This window comes from Oncorhynchus clarkii, chromosome 25, assembly GCF_045791955.1.
Source record: "Oncorhynchus clarkii lewisi isolate Uvic-CL-2024 chromosome 25, UVic_Ocla_1.0, whole genome shotgun sequence".
Classification (NCBI taxonomy): domain Eukaryota; kingdom Metazoa; phylum Chordata; class Actinopteri; order Salmoniformes; family Salmonidae; genus Oncorhynchus; species Oncorhynchus clarkii.
In genome coordinates, this window is record NC_092171.1 from 39,871,952 (window position 1) to 39,893,207 (window position 21,256).

General features: G+C 45.4%; 1 protein-coding gene across 3 annotated transcripts; it reads left to right on the forward strand.

Moving 5' to 3' along the window:
- Nucleotides 1–6,171: 6,171 nt before the first annotated feature.
- LOC139383979 (zinc finger protein 513-like) lies at nucleotides 6,172–21,156 on the forward strand. Of its 3 annotated transcripts, XM_071128607.1 has the most exons (5): nucleotides 6,172–6,212; nucleotides 6,572–6,730; nucleotides 13,502–13,615; nucleotides 13,703–14,353; nucleotides 19,645–21,156. In XM_071128607.1, the coding sequence occupies exons 2-5, from the start codon at nucleotides 6,691–6,693 to the stop codon at nucleotides 20,661–20,663; spliced, it is 1,824 nt and encodes a 607-aa protein (XP_070984708.1). In that variant the 5' UTR covers nucleotides 6,172–6,212; nucleotides 6,572–6,690; the 3' UTR covers nucleotides 20,664–21,156. The 3 variants fall into 3 exon arrangements, with proteins under 3 accessions (XP_070984708.1, XP_070984709.1, XP_070984710.1); XM_071128608.1 differs by lacking the exon at nucleotides 6,172–6,212 and having other exon boundaries at nucleotides 6,570–6,730; XM_071128609.1 differs by lacking the exon at nucleotides 6,172–6,212 and having other exon boundaries at nucleotides 6,570–6,730; nucleotides 13,505–13,615.
- Nucleotides 21,157–21,256: the final 100 nt, after the last annotated feature.

Consider the following 21,256-nt stretch of genomic DNA (forward strand, 5'->3'; position numbering starts at 1 on the left):
GCTCACATCAACACCATCATCGCGGAAACCCTAGACCCATTCCAATTCACATACCGCCCCAACAGATCCACAGATCACGCAATCCCACTCGCACTCCACACTGCCCATTCCCACCCGGACAAAAGGAACACCTACAGTGCCTTCGGAAGGTATTCAGACCCCTTGACTTTTTCCCACATTTTGTTAGGTTAAAGCCTTATTCTAAAATGGATTAAGTACAAAGAAATCGTCAGCAATCTACACACGATACCCCAGAATGACAAAGCGAAAAAAGGTTATTAGAAACGTTTGCAAATGTATTAAAAATAAAAAAAACTGAAATACCTAATGTAAGTATGTAAGACCCTTTGCTATGAGACTCAAAATTGAGCTCAGGTGCATCTCATCCTTGATGTTTCTACAACTTGATTGGAGTCCACCTGTGTTAATTCAATTGATTGTACATGATTTGGAAAGGCACACACCTGTCTATATAAGATCCAACAGTTGACAGTGCATGTCAGAGGAAAAACCAAGCTATGGGGTGGAAGGAATTGTCCGTAGAGCTCCGAGACAGGATTGTGTCGAGGCACAGATCTGGGGAAGGTTACCAAAACATTTCTGCAGCATTGAAGGTCCCCAAGAACACAGTGGCCTCCATCATTCTTAAATGGAAGAAGTTTGGAACCACCAAGACTCTTGCTAGAGCTGGCAGCCCGGCCAAACTGAGCAATCGGGGGAGAAGGGCATTGGTCAGGGAGGTGAACAAGAAACCAATGGTCACTCTGACAGAGCTCTAGAGTTCCTCTGTGGAGATGAGAGAACCTTCCAGGATAACCATCTTTGCAGCACTTCACCAATCAGGACTTTATAGTAGAGTGGCCAGACGGAAGCCACTCCTTAGTAAAAGGCACATGACAGCCTGCTTGGGGTTTGCCAAAAGGTCTGATGAAACCAAGATTGAAATCTTTGGCCAAAATGCCAAGCGTCACTACGGTGAAGCATGGTGGTGGCAGCACCATGCAGTGGGGATGTTTTTCAGTGGCAGGGACTGGGAGACTAGTCAGGATAGAGGGAAAGATGAATGGAGCCAAGTACAGAGAGAAGAAGGGGAGAAAGTACCCAAATACAGGTGTGCCAAGCTTGTAGCGTCATACCCAACAAGACTCGAGGCTGTAATCGCTGCCAAATGTGCTTCAACAAAGTACTGAGTAAACGGTCTGAGTCCTTTGTAAATGTGATATTTCAGTTATTTTTTACAAATAAATGAGCAAAAAGTTGTAAAAACCTGTTTTTGCCTTGCATTTATGGGGTATTGTGATGTCATTATGGGGTATTGTGATGTCATTATGGGGTATTGTGTGGAGATTAATGAGGGAGGGAAAAAAACAATGTAATACATTTTTCAATAAGGCTGTAACGTAACAAAATATGGAAAAAGTCAAGATGTCTGAATACTTTCAGAAGGTACTGTATGAAAATCCAGTTCATTGACTACAGATCAGGGTTCAACACCATAGTGCCCTCGAAGCTCATCACTAAGCTAATGACCCTGGGACTAAACACCTCCCTCTGCAACTGGATGCTGGACTTCCTGATGGTAACAACACATCTGCAACGCTGATCCTCAACACGGGGGCCCCTCAGGGTTGCGTGCTTAGTTCCCTCCTGTACTCCCTGTTCACCCACGACTGCGTAGCCAGGCACGACTCCAACACCATCATCAAGTTTGCTGATGACACAACAGTGGTAGGCCTGATGACCGACAACAATGAGACAGCCTATAGGGAGGAGGTCAGAGACCTGGCCGTGTGGTGCCAGGGCAACAACCTCTCCATCAATGTGAGCAAGACAAAGGAGATGATCGTGGACTACAGGAAAAGAAGGGCCGAACAGGCCTCCTTTAACATCAACGAGGGCTGTAATGGAGCTGGTCGAAAGTTTCTCGTTCCTTGGTGTCGACATCACCAACAAACAATCGTGGTGCAAACACACCAAGACAGTCGAGAAGTGGGCAAAACAACAACTTTTCCCGCTCAGGAGACTGACAAGATTTGACATGGGTCCCCAGATTCTCAAAAAGTTAGACAGCTGCACCTTTCATGAGCGTCCTGACCGGTTGCATCACCTCCTAGTATGGCAAGAGCTCGTCATTTGACCGTAAGACGCTACAGAGGGTAGTGCGTACGGCCCAAAACATCACAGGGGCCAAGCTTCCTGCCACCCAGGACCTTATTTCAAATCATATCAAATGTTATTGGTCACATGCACATGTTCGGCAGATGTTATTGGTCACATCCACATGTTTAGCAGACGTTATTGGTCACATGCACATGTTTAGCAGACGTTATTGGTCACATGCACATATTCGGGAGATGTTATTGGTCACATACACGTGTTTAGCAGACGTTATTGGTCACATACACGTGTTTAGCAGACGTTATTGCGGGTATAGCGAAATGCTTGTGTTTCTAGCGCCAACAGTGCACTAATATCTAATAGTAACATCTAACAATTTCACAACAATACACACAATACACACAAATCTAAGTAAAGGAATGGAATTAAGAATTTATAAATATTTGGATGAGCAATGTCAGAGCGGCATAGACTAAGATACAGTAGAATAGAACAGAATCCAGTATGTACATATGAGATGAGTAATGCAAAATATGTAAACATTATTATAGTGACTGGTGTTCAATTATTAAAGTGGACAGTGATTTCAGGTCTATCTATATAGGGCAGCAGCCTCTAATGTGCTAGTGATGGCTATTTAACAGTCTGATGGCCTTGAGATAGAAGCTGATTTTCAGCCTCTCGGTCCCTGCTTTGATGCACCTCTCCTTCTGGATGATAACGGGGTGAACAGGCAATGGCTCGGGTGGTTGTTGTCCTTGATGATCTTTATGTCCTTCTTGTGATATTGGGTGCTGTAGGTTTCCTAGAGGGCAGGTAGTTTGCCCCCGGTGATGCGTTGGGCAGACCGCACCACCCTTTGGAGAGCCCTGTGGTTTTAGGTGCCAAGCCATTTTCTTCAGCCTCCTGAGGTTGAAGAGGCACTGTTTCGCCTTCTTCATCACACTGTCTGTGTGGGTGGACCATTTCAGGTTGTCAGTAATATGCACGCCAAGGAAGCTGAAGCTTTCCACCTTCTCCACTGCTGCCCCTTCGATGCGGATATGGGGTTACTCCCTCTGCTGTTTCCTGAAGTCCATGATCAGCTGTTTTGTTTTGTTGACGTTGAGTAAGAGGTTATTTACTAGCATCGCACTCACCCTCACTTCCTCAATGTAGGCTGTCTCGTCATTGTTGTTAATCAGGCCTACTACTGTTGTGTCGTCTGCAAACTTGATGACTGAGATGGAGCCATGCGTGGCCACGCAGTCATGGGTGAACAGGAAGTACAGGAGGGGACTGAGCACTCACCCTTGTGGGGCCCCTGTGTTGAGGATGAGCGAAGTGGAGGTGTCACCTGGGGGCGGCCCGTCAGGAAGACCAGCCCAGCCCGTCAGGAAGACCAGCCCAGCCCGTCAGGAAGACCAGGACCCAGTTGCACAGGGCTTGGTTCAGACCCTGCATCCTGAGCTTAATGATGAGCTTAGAGGGAACTATGGTGTTGAATGCAGAGGTGTAGTCAATGAACAGCATTCTTACATAGGTATTCCTCTTGTCCAGATGAGATAGGGCAGTATCCGTTTGCATCGTCTGTGGATCTATTGGGGCGGTAAGTAAATTGAAGTGTGTCTAGGGTGGCCGGTAAGGTAGAGGTGATATGATCATTGACGACACCATTCTGTATACTTCTGGCCCTTCCTTGGACACTGTGCTATCTAACCCCCAAACGAGCTTCAATGCCATACAACACTCCTTCCGTGGCCTCCAACTGCTCTTAAACGCTAGTAAAACCAAATGCATGCTTTTCAACCGTTCGCTGCCTGCAACCGCACGCCTGACTAGCATCACCACCCTGGATGGTTCCGACCTAGAATATGTGGACATCTATAAGTACCTAGGTGTCTGGCTAGACTGTAAACTCTCCTTCCAGACTCATATCAAACATCTCCAATCTAAAATCAAATCTAGAGTCGGCTTTCTATTCCGCAACAAAGCCTCCTTCACTCACGCCGCCAAACTTACCCTAGTAAAACTGACTATCCTTCCGATCCTCGACTTCGGCGATGTCATCTACAAAATAGCTTCCAATACTCTACTCAGCAAACTGGATGCAGTTTATCACAGTGCCATCCGTTTTGTTACTAAAGCACCTTATACCACCCACCACTGCGACCTGTATGCTCTAGTCGGCTGGCCCTCGCTACATATTCGTTGCCAGACCCACTGGCTCCAGGTCATCTACAAGTCCATGCTAGGTAAAGCTCCGCCTTATCTCAGTTCACTGGTCACGACGGCAACACCCACCCGTAGCACACGCTCCAGCAGGTGTATCTCACTGATCATCCCCAAAGCCAACACCTCATTTGGCCGCCTTTCCTTCCAGTTCTCTGCTGCCTGTGACTGGAATGAATTGCAAAAATCGCGGAAGTTGGAGACTTTTATCTCCCTCACCGACTTCAAACATCTGCTATCTGAGCAGCTAACCGATCGCTGCAGCTGTACATAGTCTATCGGTAAATAGCCCACCCAATTTACCTACCTCATCCCCATACTGTTTATATTTATTTACTTTTCTGCTCTTTGCACACCAGGATCTCTACCTGCACATGACCATCTGATCATTTATCACTCCAGTGTTAATCTGCAAAATTGTAATTATCCGCCTACCTCCTCATGCCTTTTGCACACAATGTATATAGACTTTATTTTCTTTCTACTGTGTTATTGACTTGTTTATTGTTTACTCCATGTGTAACTCTGTGTTGTTGTCTGTTCACACTGCTATGCTTTATCTTGGCCAGGTCGCAGTTGTAAATGAGAACTGTTCTCAACTAGCCTACCTGTTTAAATAAAGGTGAAATAAAAAATAAAAAAATAAAAAATAAAAAAATAAAAAATTGACTAGTTTCTCAAAGTTGAGAGACTAGTTCATGATGACAGATAGTCATTTAGTTCAGTTATCTTTGTTTTTTGGGTTACATGAACAATAGTGGACATCTTGAAGCATGTGGGGACAGCAGAATGGGATTGGGAGAGATTGAATATGTCCGTAAACACTCCAGCATATACTAGGCGGTTTCAGAGAAATGCCCCAAAAAATGTTGAAGACTCCTGTCACCCAAGTCATAGACTGTCCTCTCTGCTACCGCACGGCAAGCGGTACCGGAGCACCAAGTCTAGGTCCAAGAGGCTTCTTAACAGCTTTTAACCCCAAGCCAAAATACTACTGACCATCCAATCAAATGGCCACCGGACTATTCCATTGTTTTTAACACTGCTACAACTCGCTGTTTATTTTCTACGTATAGTCACTTTATGCCTACCTACATGTACAATTTACCTCGACTAACCTGTACCCCCACACATTGACTCGGTACCGGTACCTCCATGTAAATAGCCTCGTTATTGTTACGTAATTTTATTGTGTTACTTATCATTTAATTTTTTTCTTTAGTTTATTTAGTAAATATTTTCTTAACTCTTTCTCGAACTGCATTGTTGGTTAAGGGCTTGTAAAGTAAGGATTTCACGGTAACACCTGTTGTATTCGGCGCATGTGACAAAAATAATTTGATTTGCTTTGTATAAACACATAATTGGATTAGGAGGAGCAGCGCATATGTTCCATAGGCAGTCAAAGGAAAACAACTTTAATCTCCTGTGATTCTTAAAAGCTGTTTCCATGCTGCTCCTCTATCAGTAACCTATAACATTACATTACGAATATCCTAACTTCCAGTCCTAGTTGCTCTCATCTATCAGGAGCAACAAAAAAAAAACTCCCGACCAGTGATGCCCCCTTGTGGTCAAACACAGTATCCGGTAAATACAGATATATTAGGACTTATTTGCGCGCACAATTAGCTTCAACTTTAAATTAGTATTATACAGAGAGGCTAATGAAAAAAAAAACATTTTATTTTAATTTTAAAAAAAGTCAACGTTTGTTGGCTCTGTAGTGTGTGGATGTGATAATTGCAACAGTACAAAGTTAGCTGACTACATTTTAAAAACTACAAGCCCAAAGATCCGGAAGTAGTTTAGAATGACTCTGACGTCACGCTCCAGGAAATTGCTGTATGTACACAATGGACCTTCGAGGAAGTTAGTAAGAGGTTGTATTTGTTTTTCTAAACGACAACTTAAGTTGATATCTATGTAGCCTTTGCATTTCATCAAACGTATTGACGTAATTTACTATTTTTTTTCTCCTAAATACTGAACGCTAGATAGTTGAGCTATATGTAACGTTAGCTAGCTAGGTAACGTTAGAGGATTAGCTTTCATCTGCCCAATTTCTCTCCTATAGCTCAATGTGTTTTAATAGAGTTACCTAACTAATGATGTTCTCGGTTTGACTAACGCTTTAGAATGGCAAACTAAGCCAGCCAGTTCCCCGCACATATTTAGCTAGCTAACTCGTGTGTTTGATCGATGGCATTGATACTTCTGCTTTTGTCCGTTGGAGGAAGAGGAAGAGGAAGATGACAGAGTAAGGAGATTGACGTGCTGACTGAGACACCAGACCAGACCACAGCGGGAACAGCGACTGGCTGACGGACAGGACAACGAGGCAGACAAAGAAGAGGAAGAATGCCGAGGAGAAAACAGTCGAACCCACAGCCCGTGAAATGTAAGTCAAGTGTAGTAGCCTAGCTAGCTACTAGTCATACTATCGACTGGGTAGTGAAGGAGTTATCCCAAAGCTAACTAGCTGGATGTCATTTGAGTCTTGGTTACAGAGATATGTTGCTATGTGTACATACTACAGGACTGATCCCTGGCTCATGGATGGTAACTAGATCAACTGTAACCTTAATAAATCAAATCTGTCTTTCGTACTATTTGAAGTCTTGGGTTTGGATAGTAACATTATATTTATATCTAACTTTGATAAAGGATTAGGTCATTTAGTGAGCGAGTTGAGGTGTACACAGTTGCTAAACCCCCACCAGTTTACACAACTGAACAGATTTATTTTTTTTGTTGCTCTCCTGTGTGTGTGTCATGCGTGTGTGTCATGCGTGTGTGCATGCGTGTGTCACGATTTATATGTTGGGTCACCCGGTGTCGTCATCCTCTTTCCTCTCGCGGATGTGTGTTTCTCATCCTGTTTTTCTGTGTTTCATCTCATCCTGGACTTCCTCTCTTCCTTCTCAAATACTTCTTGTCTCCACTTCCTCTACAGGCTCACCCCTACCTGACCTCCTCTCCCTCTCTCTCCGATCTCTCTCTTTCCCTATCTCCCTCTCTCTTTCACTCTCTCTCCCTCCCCCTCCACTCCCAATCCCTCCCCCGCTCCATTTCCTCCCTCCTCTATCTCCCTCTTCACTCTCCTGCTGTCCTTCCCTACCTCTCTCTCTCCATCTCTTTCTCCTCCCCCTCTGCCCTCTCCTGTGTGTGTGTGTATTGCAGTGGACAGTGTAGTGTAACTAGTGGTGTTCCATATGGATCACCCCCCACGGTTCGGCACGCATGTGAACCGCTGATCAATTGCAAAGTCTAACCATCATAGTGTAAAATACAGTTTCACTGACGCTGTTACTTTTTAAAGTAATAATTGCAGAGTTGCAGTGATATGATAAAGACAAGACAAATGTGTGCTGTGTTTTACTCTGAAGCCTGAAGGTTGATTTGATTTATTTTTTTAAAGCAGTTGTTTGTACTGTTCATGTTAATGGGGCATGTTGAATCCCAACGAATAAATCCTGGAGGCTTGCGTTGCAAAAAGCAAAGAAGAAAAAAGAGCGGTGACAGACATGGCTGGCGGAGGAGCTGAAGAACTGGAAAAGCCTCCCGCTTCATTTAAGTCTCATGTATGGGAGCATTTTGGCTTCCCTGTCAAATATGATGACGGAAGAAGGGTGGTGGACAACACCATTACGGCGTGTAGGTGCCACAAGAAAGACGTATGATCATGGAAATAGATGGAGCGTGGCCACACATTTAAAGCGTCATCACCCCGGTGTGTCAGTGACGGGAGCCAACTCAGCCAAGAGACAACAACTTCTCACCGCGACATTTAAGCAGCCCTTTGCTGCAGAGTCAGACCGGACTATAGCCATCACCAAATCTATTGGGATGTTTTAACGCTGCAGACGTGAGGCCATATTCTGTTGTGGAAAACAAAGGGTTAAAACATAAGGTGAAAGTGCTTGAGTCGTGCTACGAAATCCCCTGGCGCATCCACTTCACTATGAAGATCATGCCAGGTCTTTATGAACAGGAAAAATATCAAAATTGTCGACGAATTATCCAAGACATCCTCTGTTGCCCTCACCTCAGACGGGTGGACCTCCAGGGTGACAGAAAGCTACATGACTGGCTGTTCACTACACCACAGAGGAGTGGACCTCCAGGGTAACAGGAAGCTACATGACTGTGACTGTTCACAACACCACAGAGGAGTGGACCTCCAGGGTAACGGAAAGCTACGTGACTGTTCAGTACACCACAGAGGAGTGGACCTCTAGGGTAACGGAAAGCTACGTGACTGTTCACTACACCACAGAGGAGTGGACCTCTAGGGTAACAGAAAGCTACGTGACTGTTCACTACACCACAGAGGAGTGGACCTCTAGGGTAACAGAAAGCTACGTGACTGCTCACTACACCACAGAGGAGTGGACCTCCAGGGTAACGGAAAGCTACGTGACTGTGACTGCTCACTACACCACACAGGAGTGGGAGATGTGAAGTCCGGTGCTACAGACATGCCCCCTCTATGAGAGTCACACGGGCACAACTCTGGTGCAGGTACTGCTGGGATCAGTAGCAGAGTGGAAGCTAGAGAAGCCCAATAGAAATATCCCAATCACCACAGATAATGCCAGAACCAAGTAAATGCAGTGATAGAGGCTGGACTGGGGCAACAGATAGCTTGCTTTGCACGTGATCAATTTAGGATCCTAAAGGGGATTCTCAGTGAACCAGATGGACCGAGGCGGGAGGATCAGGAAGGCGGTTTCCTTTTTCCATCGAAGAACAACAGCCACTCATGTGCTTAAGACCAAGCAGGAAATGTTCCAGCTACCGACCCACAAGCTCATACACCATGTCACAACAACATGGAACTCCGCTTATGACATGTTGGAGAGCTATCTTGAGCAGCAGACAGCTGTATACTCTGCACTGACAGACAAGACCCTGGAAAAATATAAAGACATCGTCACCTTGTCTGATGATGACGTGGAAGTGGCAGAGGAGGTCCTCCAGGTGCTCAAACCCCTCAAAATGGTTACAACCCTAAGGAGCACTGAAACTGCACCGTCTGTGTCCATGATCCTAACTCTGAAAACAAGGGTTCTACAATCCATGGCCCCAAGTGAGGAAGACAGCACCATCACTAGAGATGTCACGGCTGCCATTAGAGAGGACCTGAACCCCAGATACCACCCCCCCCTAATGTACAGGACTACCTTCATAGATCTACTGCACTGGATCCAAGGTTCAAGTCCCTGTCTCACCTAGAGCCTGCCTTACACCCGGAGGGCATACAGTGATCTCACCACTGAGATTGTGGCCACTGAACAGGTAAACATTTTTAAAATAAGAGTGAATGTCTTACATAATAAATATACTGCAGTCTAATCTTAGTCTATTGCTATTAGAATAATACTTTTTGGATTTGGATTAATAATGGCTTATTAAATGTTATTGCCACATTTTATAGTATAATAAATAATTAGTTAGTTTAATAGATCAAGTCATTTTTTTCTGCAGGGTCAAGCCACAGAGCAACAGGAGCAGACTCAGAGGCATCTCCTCCACACACTCATTCAGCCATGAAGGAGTTTTTCGGGGAGACCTTTATGAACAAGGACACAGACAAGACGTTTGCCAACACCATCAAAGAGGAGGTGACACCCTGCAAGGCAGCGAGCGGCGTTCCACTGGATGGTGATCCACTGACATGGTGGAAAAGCAATGAGTGTAAATACCCTCACATTACCATGACGACAAGATGCTACCTGGCTGTGCCTGGCACTTCAGTTCCTAGCGAGAGGGTGTTCTCCACGGCAGGGGACTGCCAAGAGGTCTACCCTCTCCCCAGACAATGTAGACAACCTCATCTTTTTTTTTTCTCTCTCTTTTTTTACAAGAATTTGAAGTTTCAAGCTCAGGTCTGCTTTGCTTTCTTTACATGACTGGTTTTGTTTAATGACGTTGGACACAAGGCACTTTTTTTTAAATTCACTAATTTAATATTTTTGTTTTAAGATTTTATTTCAACATTGAAAAGTTCCTTTATTTTAATTGCTCTTTATTTAAGTAATAAATGGAAAGCAAAGTTATTTGTCTCCCTTTTATTATTTTGCTGATCCGAAAATGATCCGATCCGTGACTCAAAACTGTGATCCGATCCGTGGCTCAAAACTGTGATCCGATCCGTGGCTCAAATCTGTGATCCGATCCGTGGCTCAAAACTGTGATCCGATCCGTGGCTCAAAACTGTGATCCGATCCGTGGCTCAAAACTGTGATCCGATCCGTGGCTCAAAACTGTGATCCGATCCGTGGCTCAAAACTGTGATCCGATCCGTGGCTCAAAACTGTGATCCGATCCGTGGCTCAAAACTGTGATCCGATCCGTGGCTCAAAACTGTGATCCGATCCGTGGCTCAAATCAAATTTATTTATATAGCCCTTCGTACATCAGCTGATATCTCAAAGTGCTGTACAGAAACCCAGCCTAAAACCCCAAACAGCAAGCAATGCAGGTGTAGAAGCACGGTGGCTAGGAAAAACTCCCTAGAAAGGCCAAAACCTAGGAAGAAACCTAGAGAGGAACCAGGCTATGTGGGGTGGCCAGTCCTCTTCTGGCTGTGCCGGGTGGAGATTATAACAAAACATGGTCAAGATGTTCAAATGTTCATAGATGACCAGCATGGTCGAATAATAATAAGGCAGAATAGTTGAAACTGGAGCAGCAGCACAGTCAGGTGGACTGGGGACAGCAAGGAGTCATCATGTCAGGTATTCCTGGGGCATGGTCCTAGGGCTCAGGTCAGTTGAAACTGGAGCAGCAGCACAGCCAGGTGGACTGGGGACAGCAAGGAGTCATCATGTCAGGTAGTCCTGGGGCATGGTCCTAGGGCTCAGGTCCTCCGAGAGAGAGAAGGAGAGAATTAGAGAACGCACACTTAGATTCACACAGGACACCGAATAGGACAGGAGAAGTACTCCAGATATAACACACTGACCCCAGCCCCCCGACACATAAACTACTGCAGCATAAATACTGGAGGCTGAGACAGGAGGGGTCAGAAGACACTGTGGCCCACTCCGAGGACACCCCCGGACAGGGCCAAACAGGAAGGATATAACCCCACCCACTTTGCCAAAGCACAGCTCCCACACCACTAGAGGAATATCTTCAACCACCAACTTACCATCCTGAGACAAGGCTGAGTATAGCCCACAAAGACCTCCGCCACGGCACAACCCAAGGGGGGGGGCGCCAACCCAGACAGGATGACCACATCAGTGACTCAACCCACTCAGGTGACGCACCCCCTCCAGGGACGGCATGAGAGAGCCCCAGTAAAGCCAGTGACTCAGCCCCTGTAATAGGGTTAGAAGCAGAGAATCCCAGTGGAAAGAGGGGAACCGACCAGGCAGAGACAGCAAGGGCGGTTCGTTGCTCCAGAGCCTTTCCGTTCACCCTCCCACTCCTGGGCCAGACTACACTCAATCATATGACCCACTGAAGAGATGAGTCTTCAGTAAAGACTTAAAGGTTGAGACCGAGTTTGCGTCTCTGACATGGGTAGGCAGACTGTCCCATAAAAATGGAGCTCTATAGGAGAAAGCCCTGCCTCCAGCTGTTTGCTTAAAAATTCTAGGGAAAATTAGGAGGCCTTCGTCTTGTGACCGTAGCGTACGTGTAGGTATGTACGGCAGGACCAAATCAGAGAGATAGGTAGGAGCAAGCCCATGTAATGCTTTGTAGGTTAGCAGTAAAACCTTGAAATCAGCCCTTGCTTTGACAGGAAGCCAGTGTAGAGAGGCTAGCACTGGAGTAATATGATCAAATTTTTTGGTTCTAGTCAGGATTCTAGCAGCCGTATTTAGCACTAACTGAAGTTTATTTAGTGCTTTATCCGGGTAGCCGGAAAGTAGAGCATTGCAGTAGTCTAACCTGGAAGTGACAAAAGCATGGATTAATTTTTCTGCATCATTTTTGGACAGAAAGTTTCTGATTTTTGCAATGTTACGTAGATGGAAAAAAGCTGTCCTTGAAATGGTCTTGATATGTTCTTCAAAAGAGAGATCAGGGTCCAGAGTAACCGAGGTCCTTCACAGTTTTATTTGAGACTATTGTACAACCATTAAGATTAATTGTCAGATTCAACAGAAGATCTCTTTGTTTCTTGGGACCTAGAACAAGCATCTCTGTTTTGTCCGAGTTTAAAAGTAGAACGTTTGCAGCCATCCACTTCCTTATGTCTGAGACACATTCTTCTAGCAAGGGCAATTTTGGGGCTTCACCATGTTTAATTGAAATGTACAGCTGTGTGTCATCCGCATAGCAGTGAAAGTTAACATTATGTTTTCGAATAACATCCCCAAGAGGTAAAATATATAGTGAAAAACTGTGATCCGATCCGTGACTCAAATCTGTGATCCGATCCGTGACTCAAATCTGTGATCCGATCCGTGACTCAAATCTGTGATCCGATCCGTGACTCAAAACTGTGATCTGATCCGTGACTCAAAACTGTGATCCGATCCGTGACTCAAAACTGTGATCCGATCCGTGACTCAAATCTGTGATCCGATCCGTGACTCAAAACTGTGATCCGATCCGTGACTCAAATCTGTGATCCGATCCGTGACTCAAAACTGTGATCCGATCCGTGGCTCAAAACTGTGATCCGATCCGTGGCTCAAAACTGTGATCCGATCCGTGAGTTTTGTGATCCGTTGCACCACTAAGTGTAACGATGATGATGTGTTATAGTAGACAGTGTAGTGTGATGATGTGTAGTGTAATGATGATGTGTGTGGAGTGTAATGATGCTGTGTGTGATGATGATGATGATGATGTGTAGTGTAATGATGCTGTGTGTGATGATGATGATGATGATGTGTAGTGTGATGATGCTGTGTTTGGAGTGTTATGATGCTGTGTGTGTATTGTTATGAGGCTGTGTGTGTAGTGTAATGATGCTGTATGTGGAGTGTTATGATGCTGTGTGTGGAGTGTTATGATGCTGTGTGTGGAGTGTAATGATGCTGTGTGTGATGATGATGATGTGTAGTGTAATGATGCTGTGTGTGGAGTGTAATGATGCTCTGTGTGATGATGATGTGTGTGGAGTGTTATGATGCTGTGTGTTGCAGTAGACGGTGTGTAGTGTAATGATGTGTGGTGTGTGTGTGTGTTTGTGTGTGTGATATAGTAGACGGTGTGGATTGTAATCCAGGATGCCTGGTTCTGGACAGTGACTTCCTGCTTAGTGGAGAGCTCTGTGAGTTTGGAGACACGGAGATCATGGGGCTGGACAGAGACACAGGTTAGAGACACACACACACACACACACACACACACACACATGGATTTCAGAGTCCTTGACTAAATGCTGTTGTATCTCCTCTCCCAGCCATGACGGTGTTCTCTCTGAGTGATGAAAGCTCCAGCCTTCCAGCCCCGGATGACTCCACCTTCCCAGCATTCCTCTCCTGTAAGGGGTGTGGTCAACTGATTGGGGCCGACCTTGACCTAGGAGCGGGACTACACTTGGGGGTGGGACTCTACTGCACGACCTGTGAGGAGGACGTCCAATCAGAATCGCACACAGCCTTGGAGGACACCTCACAAGGGGAGGAGTCAACCCCAGCCGTCCAATCCCATGCGGTGCAAGACAGGAAGAGGAAGAGGAGTAAGGCGGGTGATGAAGAAGTCTGTATGAAGCTGTACACATGCTCTCTGTGTAGTTTCTCCTCTCGCTACTCCAACCATCTCAAACGCCACATGAGAACCCATGATGGAGAGAAGCCCTACCGCTGTCCCCACTGCCCCTACGCCTCTACACAGAGGGTCAACCTGCAGAGACACACGCGCACACACACCGGGGAGAAGCCCTACCTCTGCAACGCCTGCAACTATGCCTGTAGTTCCCTGGGGAACCTGCGGAGGCACCAGCGCTCGCACAGCCAGGAACCCCGGGCGCAACGCGCGCACACACTGAAGAGACGCAGCAGACGAAAACACACACACCGAGGAAACGCTGAAGTTAAGAGCACACAATCAGGCATGTACAAACACACACGGGTCCCGTATGACTCAGTTGGTAGAGCAAGGCACTTGCAGCACCAGGGTTGTGGGTTCGATTCCCAGGTCCACCCATATGTGAAATGTGTACACGCACGACTGTAAGTTGCTTTGACCAAAAGTATGTGGACACTTGCTCATCGAACATCTCATTCCAAAATCATGGGCATTAATATGGAGTTGGTCCCCCGTTTTGCTGCTATAACAGCCTCCACTCTTCTGGGAAGGCTTTCCACTAGATGTTGGAACATTGCTGCTATAACAGCCTCCACTCTTCTGGGAAGGCTTTCCACTAGATGATGGAACATTGCTGCTATAACAACCTCCACTCTTCTGGGAAGGCTTTCCACTAGATGTTGGAACATTGCTGCTATAACAGCCTCCACTCTTCTGGGAAGGCTTTCCACTAGATGTAGGAACATTGCTGCTATAACAGCCTCCACTCTTCTGGGAAGGTTTTCCACTAGATGTTGGAACATTGCTGCTATAACAGCCTCCACTCTTCTGGGAAGGCTTTCCACTAGATGATGGAACATTGCTGCTATAACAACCTCCACTCTTCTGGGAAGGCTTTCCACTAGATGTTGGAACATTGCTGCAATAACAGCCTCCACTCTTCTGGGAAGGCTTTCCACTAGATGTAGGAACATTGCTGCTATAACAGCCTCTACTCTTTATGGGAAGGCTTTCCTCTAGATGTTGGAACGTTGCTGCAGGGACTTGCTTCCATTCAGCCACAAGAGCATTAGTGAGGTTGGGCACTGATGTTGGGCGATTAGGTCTGGCTCGCAGTCAGTGTTCCAATTCATCCCAAAGGTGTTCGATGCGGTTCAGGTCAGGGCTCTGTGCAGGCCAGTCAATTTCTTCCACACTGATATCGACAAACCATTTCTGTATGGAACTTACTTTGTGTACAGGTGCATTGTCATGCTGAAACAGGAGGCTTTCCCCAAGCTTTTGCCACAAAGTTGGAAGCACAGAATAGTCTAGAATGTCATTGTATACTGTAGCGTTAATATGGAACAGCACTTACAGTTGACCGGGGCAGCACTAGCAGGGCAGAAATTTGAGGAACTGACTTGTTGGAAAGGTGGCATCCTATGACGGTGCCACGTTTAAAGTCACTGAGCTCTTCAGTAAGGCCATTCTACTGCCAATGTTTGTCTATGGAGATTGCATGGCTGTGTGTTTGATTTTATACACGTGTCAGTATCGAGTGTGGCTGAAATAGCTGAATAGATTCATTTGAAGAGTCCTAGTCTATGTATTTCACCAGATTGGGCAGGGGAGCAGCCTTGGGTTGGCCTAGGAGGCCACAGGGGAGCCAGGCTCAGCCAATCACAGTTATTTTCTCCCAACAAAGTGGCTTAATTACAGACAGAAATAGTCCTCAGTTTCATCAGCTGTCCGGGTGGCTGGTCTCAGACGATCCCGCAGGTATAAACACATATGTTGTACTACGTTTTTGAGAAATAAGCCTTTTTGTGCGTATGGAAAATGTCTGTGATCTTTTATTTCAGATCATGAAACATGGGACCAACACTTTACATGTTGTGTTTATATTTTTGTTCAGTTTGTAGTGTGTGTATATATATATTATATATCTCTAGCGCTATCTATATACAGTGCCTTGCGAAAGTATTCGGCCCCCTTGAACTTTGCGACCTTTTGCCACATTTCAGGCTTCAAACATAAAGATATAAAACTGTATTTTTTTGTGAAGAATCAACAACAAGTGGGACACAATCATGGAGTGGAACGACATTTATTGGATATTTCAAACTTTTTTAACAAATCAAAAACTGAAAAATTGGGCGTGCAAAATTATTCAGCCCCTTTACTTTCAGTGCAGCAAACTCTCTCCAGAAGTTCAGCGAGGATCTCTGAATGATCCAATGTTGACCTAAATGACTAATGATGATAAATACAATCCACCTGTGTGTAATCAAGTCTCCGTATAAATGCACCTGCACTGTGATAGTCTCAGAGGTCCGTTAAAAGCGCAGAGAGCATCATGAAGAACAAGGAACACACCAGGCAGGTCCGAGATACTGTTGTGAAGAAGTTTAAAGCCGGATTTGGATACAAAAAGATTTCCCAAGCTTTAAACATCCCAAGGAGCACTGTGTAAGCGATAATATTGAAATGGAAGGAGTATCAGACCACTGCAAATCTACCAAGACCTGGCCGTCCCTCTAAACTTTCAGCTCATACAAGGAGAAGACAGATCAGAGATGCAGCCAAGAGGCCCATGATCACTCTGGATGAACTGCAGAGATCTACAGCTGAGGTGGGAGACTCTATCCATAGGACAACAATCAGTCGTATATTGCACAAATCTGGCCTTTATGGAAGAGTGGCAAGAAGAAAGCCATTTCTTAAAGATATCCATAAAAAGTGTTGTTTAAAGTTTGCCACAAGCCACCTGGGAGACACACCAAACATGTGGAAGAAGGTGCTCTGGTCAGATGAAACCAAAATTGAACTTTTTGGCAACAATGCAAAACATTATGTTTGGCGTAAAAGCAACACAGCTGAACACACCATCCCCACTGTCAAAAATGGTGGTGGCAGCATCATGGTTTGGGCCTGCTTTTCTTCAGCAGGGACAGGGAAGATGGTTAAAATTGATGGGAAGATGGATGGAGCCAAATACAGGACCATTCTGGAAGAAAACCTGATGGAGTCTGCAAAAGATCTGAGACTGGGACGGAGATTTGTCTTCCAACAAGACAATGATCCAAAACATAAAGCAAAATCTACAATGGAATGGTTCAAAAATAAACATATCCAGGTGTTAGAATGGCCAAATCAAAGTCCAGACCTGAATCCAATCGAGAATCTGTGGAAAGAACTGAAAACTGCTGTTCACAAATGCTCTCCATCCAACCTCACTGAGCTCGAGCTGTTTTGCAAGGAGGAATGGGAAAAAATGTCAGTCTCTCGATGTGCAAAACTGATAGAGACATACCCCAAGCGACTTACAGCTGTAATCGCAGCAAAAGGTGGCGCTACAAAGTATTAACTTAAGGGGGCTAAATAATTTTGCACGCCCAATTTTTCAGTTTTTGATTTGTTAAAAAAGTTTGAAATATCCAATAAATGTCGTTCCACTTCATGATTGTGTCCCACTTGTTGTTGATTCTTCACAAAAAAATACAGTTTTATATCTTTATGTTTGAAGCCTGAAATGTGGCAAAAGGTCGCAAAGTTCAAGGGGGCCGAATACTTTCGCAAGGCACTGTATGTACATGTCACCTTTACAACAAGTCAAACATTTGGACACACCTACTCATTCAAGGGTTTTTCTTTATTTTTACTATTTTCTACATTGTAGAATAATAGTGAAGACATCAAAAGTATGAAATAACACATATGGAATCATGTAGAAGTGTTAAACACATCGTAATATATTTTAGATTCTTAAAAGGAGACACCCTTTGCCTTGATGACAGCTTTGCACACTCTTGGCATTCTCTCAACCAGCTTCACCTGGAATGCTTTTCCAACAGTCTTGAAGGAGTTCCCACATATCCTGAGCACTTGTTGCCTGCTTTCCCTTCACTCTGAGGTCCAACTCATCCCAAACCATCTCAATCGGGTTGAAGTTGGGTGATTGTGGAGGTCAGGTCATCTGATGAACCCCTCCTTCTTGGTCAAATAGCCCTTACACAGCCTGGAGGTGTGTATATATATATATATATATATATATATATATATATATATATATATATATGCATTACACACACCTGTTCAACATATTTACCCAACCAGCACCAATGATCCTCACTCAAACTGGGAGTTAGTTAAATGTTAGAGGATAGTTTTACTGATAACATTATGTCCTGTAGCACACAGCTCAGAGTGAAAGGAGAAGTGTTGGTTAACTTCCTGAAACTGTTAGAAAAGAGGAATAAGCTCTGTTTGGTTGGCTGGTTACTGAACTTAAGATCTCTGGGTTGTGTGTCGGGCTGCAACGCCTAATTCAAATTTAAAAAAAAATAATAATTGTTTAAGCACTTGAACGAACATGCTCATGCTGGAAATAGAATGCAAATGAGAGAACAGACGTCTATGGAGTCATAAGCAAGTCTATATTTTACACGTCTGCGCAGAGCACTGCTTTTAAATTGGGTATCAAACTCATTCCACGGAGGGCCGAGTGTTTGCAGATGTTTTTTTAGTTTGTTCTCCCTTTCGATTAAGACCAAGACAATCAGGCGAAGGCTCCATGTATCAATCAAGGTCAAGGGAGGAGCGAAACCCCACAGACACCCGGCCCTCCGTGGGAATGAGTTGACTCCTGCTTTAAAAATAAGTGGATAAATTGTGTGGTTCGATTTAGAAAATACATTTTTATGATTTTTATGATCTTCCCTATACCAAGTAGACTAAATGTAGTTGACCTGTAAAGTTAAGGTTTATCAATCAAATAGGCTAGATATTTGAAAACAATTGCAGCTTAGCGGTGTTTAACTTTCATCATAGGCATATAGTCTAGGCAGGCTACGGCTGGAAGAGTAGACGAGTCCGATGTCAAGAGAGAATAACGTTACTCTTTGTCGATGAAGAGGGCTAGCAAAGCAACAACAGTTTAGCACAGGTACATTTAAGGTGAGTCAAAGGGAACTCACGACAACAACTCCCAGGGGCTACATATCAAACAAATACAACTGTTTATTATGGATTGTCATGACGACGTTGGCATGCGCTTCGGAGTGCATTGACTCCGGCTACGCACGTACATTTCCCGCTGTTGACGGGTGTCTCTCCGGTTCACCAAACCCACGGTCCGTATGTGTTGCAGTTTTGGGGTTACGGTTCGGTTTTGAAACGCCATTCCAAAAAAATGTTCTTGGCGTTGTCTGTTGTGACAGGATTGTTATGTCGTGCCTCAAGTTTACACCCCGATGCTGTGTTTGTAACCATGTGGAAGGTGGGAATTTACCTGTTGTGAGGTTATAAATACCGGTTGGATGCAATTATGTGATTTTTAACTCGTTGAGAAACACAGATTGGCTGATGGCCAGCTAGCTGCCTACAGCCATCATGCTTGTAAATAAATTGTAGTGTTCAAAAAACATATTAATATATTGCTTTTTATAAATAATGTTTTTTGTTACATTTAACTGCCTAAAATGCTGTCAGAGAGGCCATTTCCTTAGTAGGTGACAAAGGTCCCCCTACTGAACGGTCTGTCACACCCCCAGTTGTGTGTTAATGTGTGTGTGTGTGTGTGTGTGTGTGTGTGTGTACTGTTCTCTCCTTCAGATGCCATGGTGTCAGACCTGACAGTGTGTATGAGGGAGGACTCTGATTTCCTCCAGAACCGAGAGGGGGTAGCCTCTCCCTCCTCCCCCCGTCTCCCCTCCTCCGCTCCCCTCCCTGACCTCCTCTTCCCCCTCTGCTGTCGCTCCTGTGGCCTCACCCTGGAGGGAGGAGGAGGAGAGACGGAGGGGGAGGGCGGAGGGCAGGTGTGTAATAAATGTTCTGAGACTCTCATCTCCAAGAAACCAGGGTCCCCAAACCCCACTGACACACTCCAGTCAGGGGCCAGCAAGCTGTACCGCTGCCCTCTCTGCCCCTTCCTCTCCCTCTACCCCAACCACCTGGCCCGACACGCCCACACCCACAGCGGGGAGAAGCCCCACCGCTGCCCTCAGTGCCCTTACGCCTCGGCCCACCTGGACAACCTGAAACGCCACCTCCGGGTCCACACGGGGGAGAAGCCCTACCGCTGTCCCCAGTGCTCGTACGCCTGCGGGAACCTGGCCAACCTGAGGCGCCATGAGAGGATTCACTCTGGAGCCAAGCCGTTCCACTGCTCTGTGTGTGGCTACAGCTGTAACCAGAGTATGAACCTGAAGAGACACATGCTGAGACACACGGGGGAGAAGCCGTATGGCTGTGCTGAGTGTGACTACACTACGGGACACTGGGACAACTACAAACGCCATCAGAGGAAACACGGACACAACACCGAGAGCTGGGACAAACACACACACCAGGACACTACAGCAGACAGCTGGGACAAACACACACACCAGGACACTACAGCAGACAGCTGGGACAAACACACACACCAGGACACTACAGCAGACAGCTGGGACAAACACACACACCAGGACACTACAGCAGACAGCTGGGACAAACACACACACCAGGACACTACAGCAGCAGACAGCGAGGGCTGGAACACACAGGAGAAAACGGAGAAACACACACCACCACATACCACAGACCAACACTGGGTTCAAGAGACAGGGAACCATAGCCAGGGAGAGGTGTAGTTGGGGGGAGGGGGTGTGTGTTTATTACACTAGTGACCCCCTTCCTCTGCTCAGGCCTCAGAGGGGTGGGGCTTATCTCAGGTGCCTCTAGAGGCGGAGCTACATGAGCCGCTGTACTGCATGTGAATGTTGCACTGACCTTTACCTTGGGCATTAAAGGGCATGTGGGCGTGCCATTAAAGATTGATCTTGTTTTTGAATGGTAACATTCAGTTTTTAATTCAGTGGATTCAATGTTTAAAATTGTTTTGATTGGATTGCAGCCCATTTCACAATCAGGTTTTGTGTGACTAATATTTTTTTTTATAAACTGCAATGAACCCGAATTGTGAAAGTACAAATGTTATGATTTATATATGAGTTATTTTCTTAATCATTATTTCAACAATGTTTCACAGCTGAGTGCAAGGCTACTCAGAGAATGGACAGGGCCACTGTAAAGTTCTGTCTGCACACGTTGCCTTATACATCTCTCCAATCCTGAAATAAAGACAGTCAACTGTGAACCCTTTGAGAGTTTATACTTGTAATAGGAGTGGTTTCGGTGTAATGTGTAATGCTTGTAATCCATCTGATATCTTTCTCTATATTTG

What these genes read in the sequence shown, in the direction of transcription:
- LOC139383979 (XM_071128607.1), top strand. Translation starts at nt 6,691, where the DNA reads ATGCCGAGGAGAAAACAGTCGAACCCACAGCCCGTGAAAT. An exon ending in GAACCCACAGCCCGTGAAAT is followed by an intron (nt 6,731 to 13,501) that starts GTAAGTCAAGTG and finishes TGTGTGATATAG; the next exon opens with TAGACGGTGTGGATTGTAAT. An exon ending in GGGGCTGGACAGAGACACAG is followed by an intron (nt 13,616 to 13,702) that starts GTTAGAGACACA and finishes CTCCTCTCCCAG; the next exon opens with CCATGACGGTGTTCTCTCTG.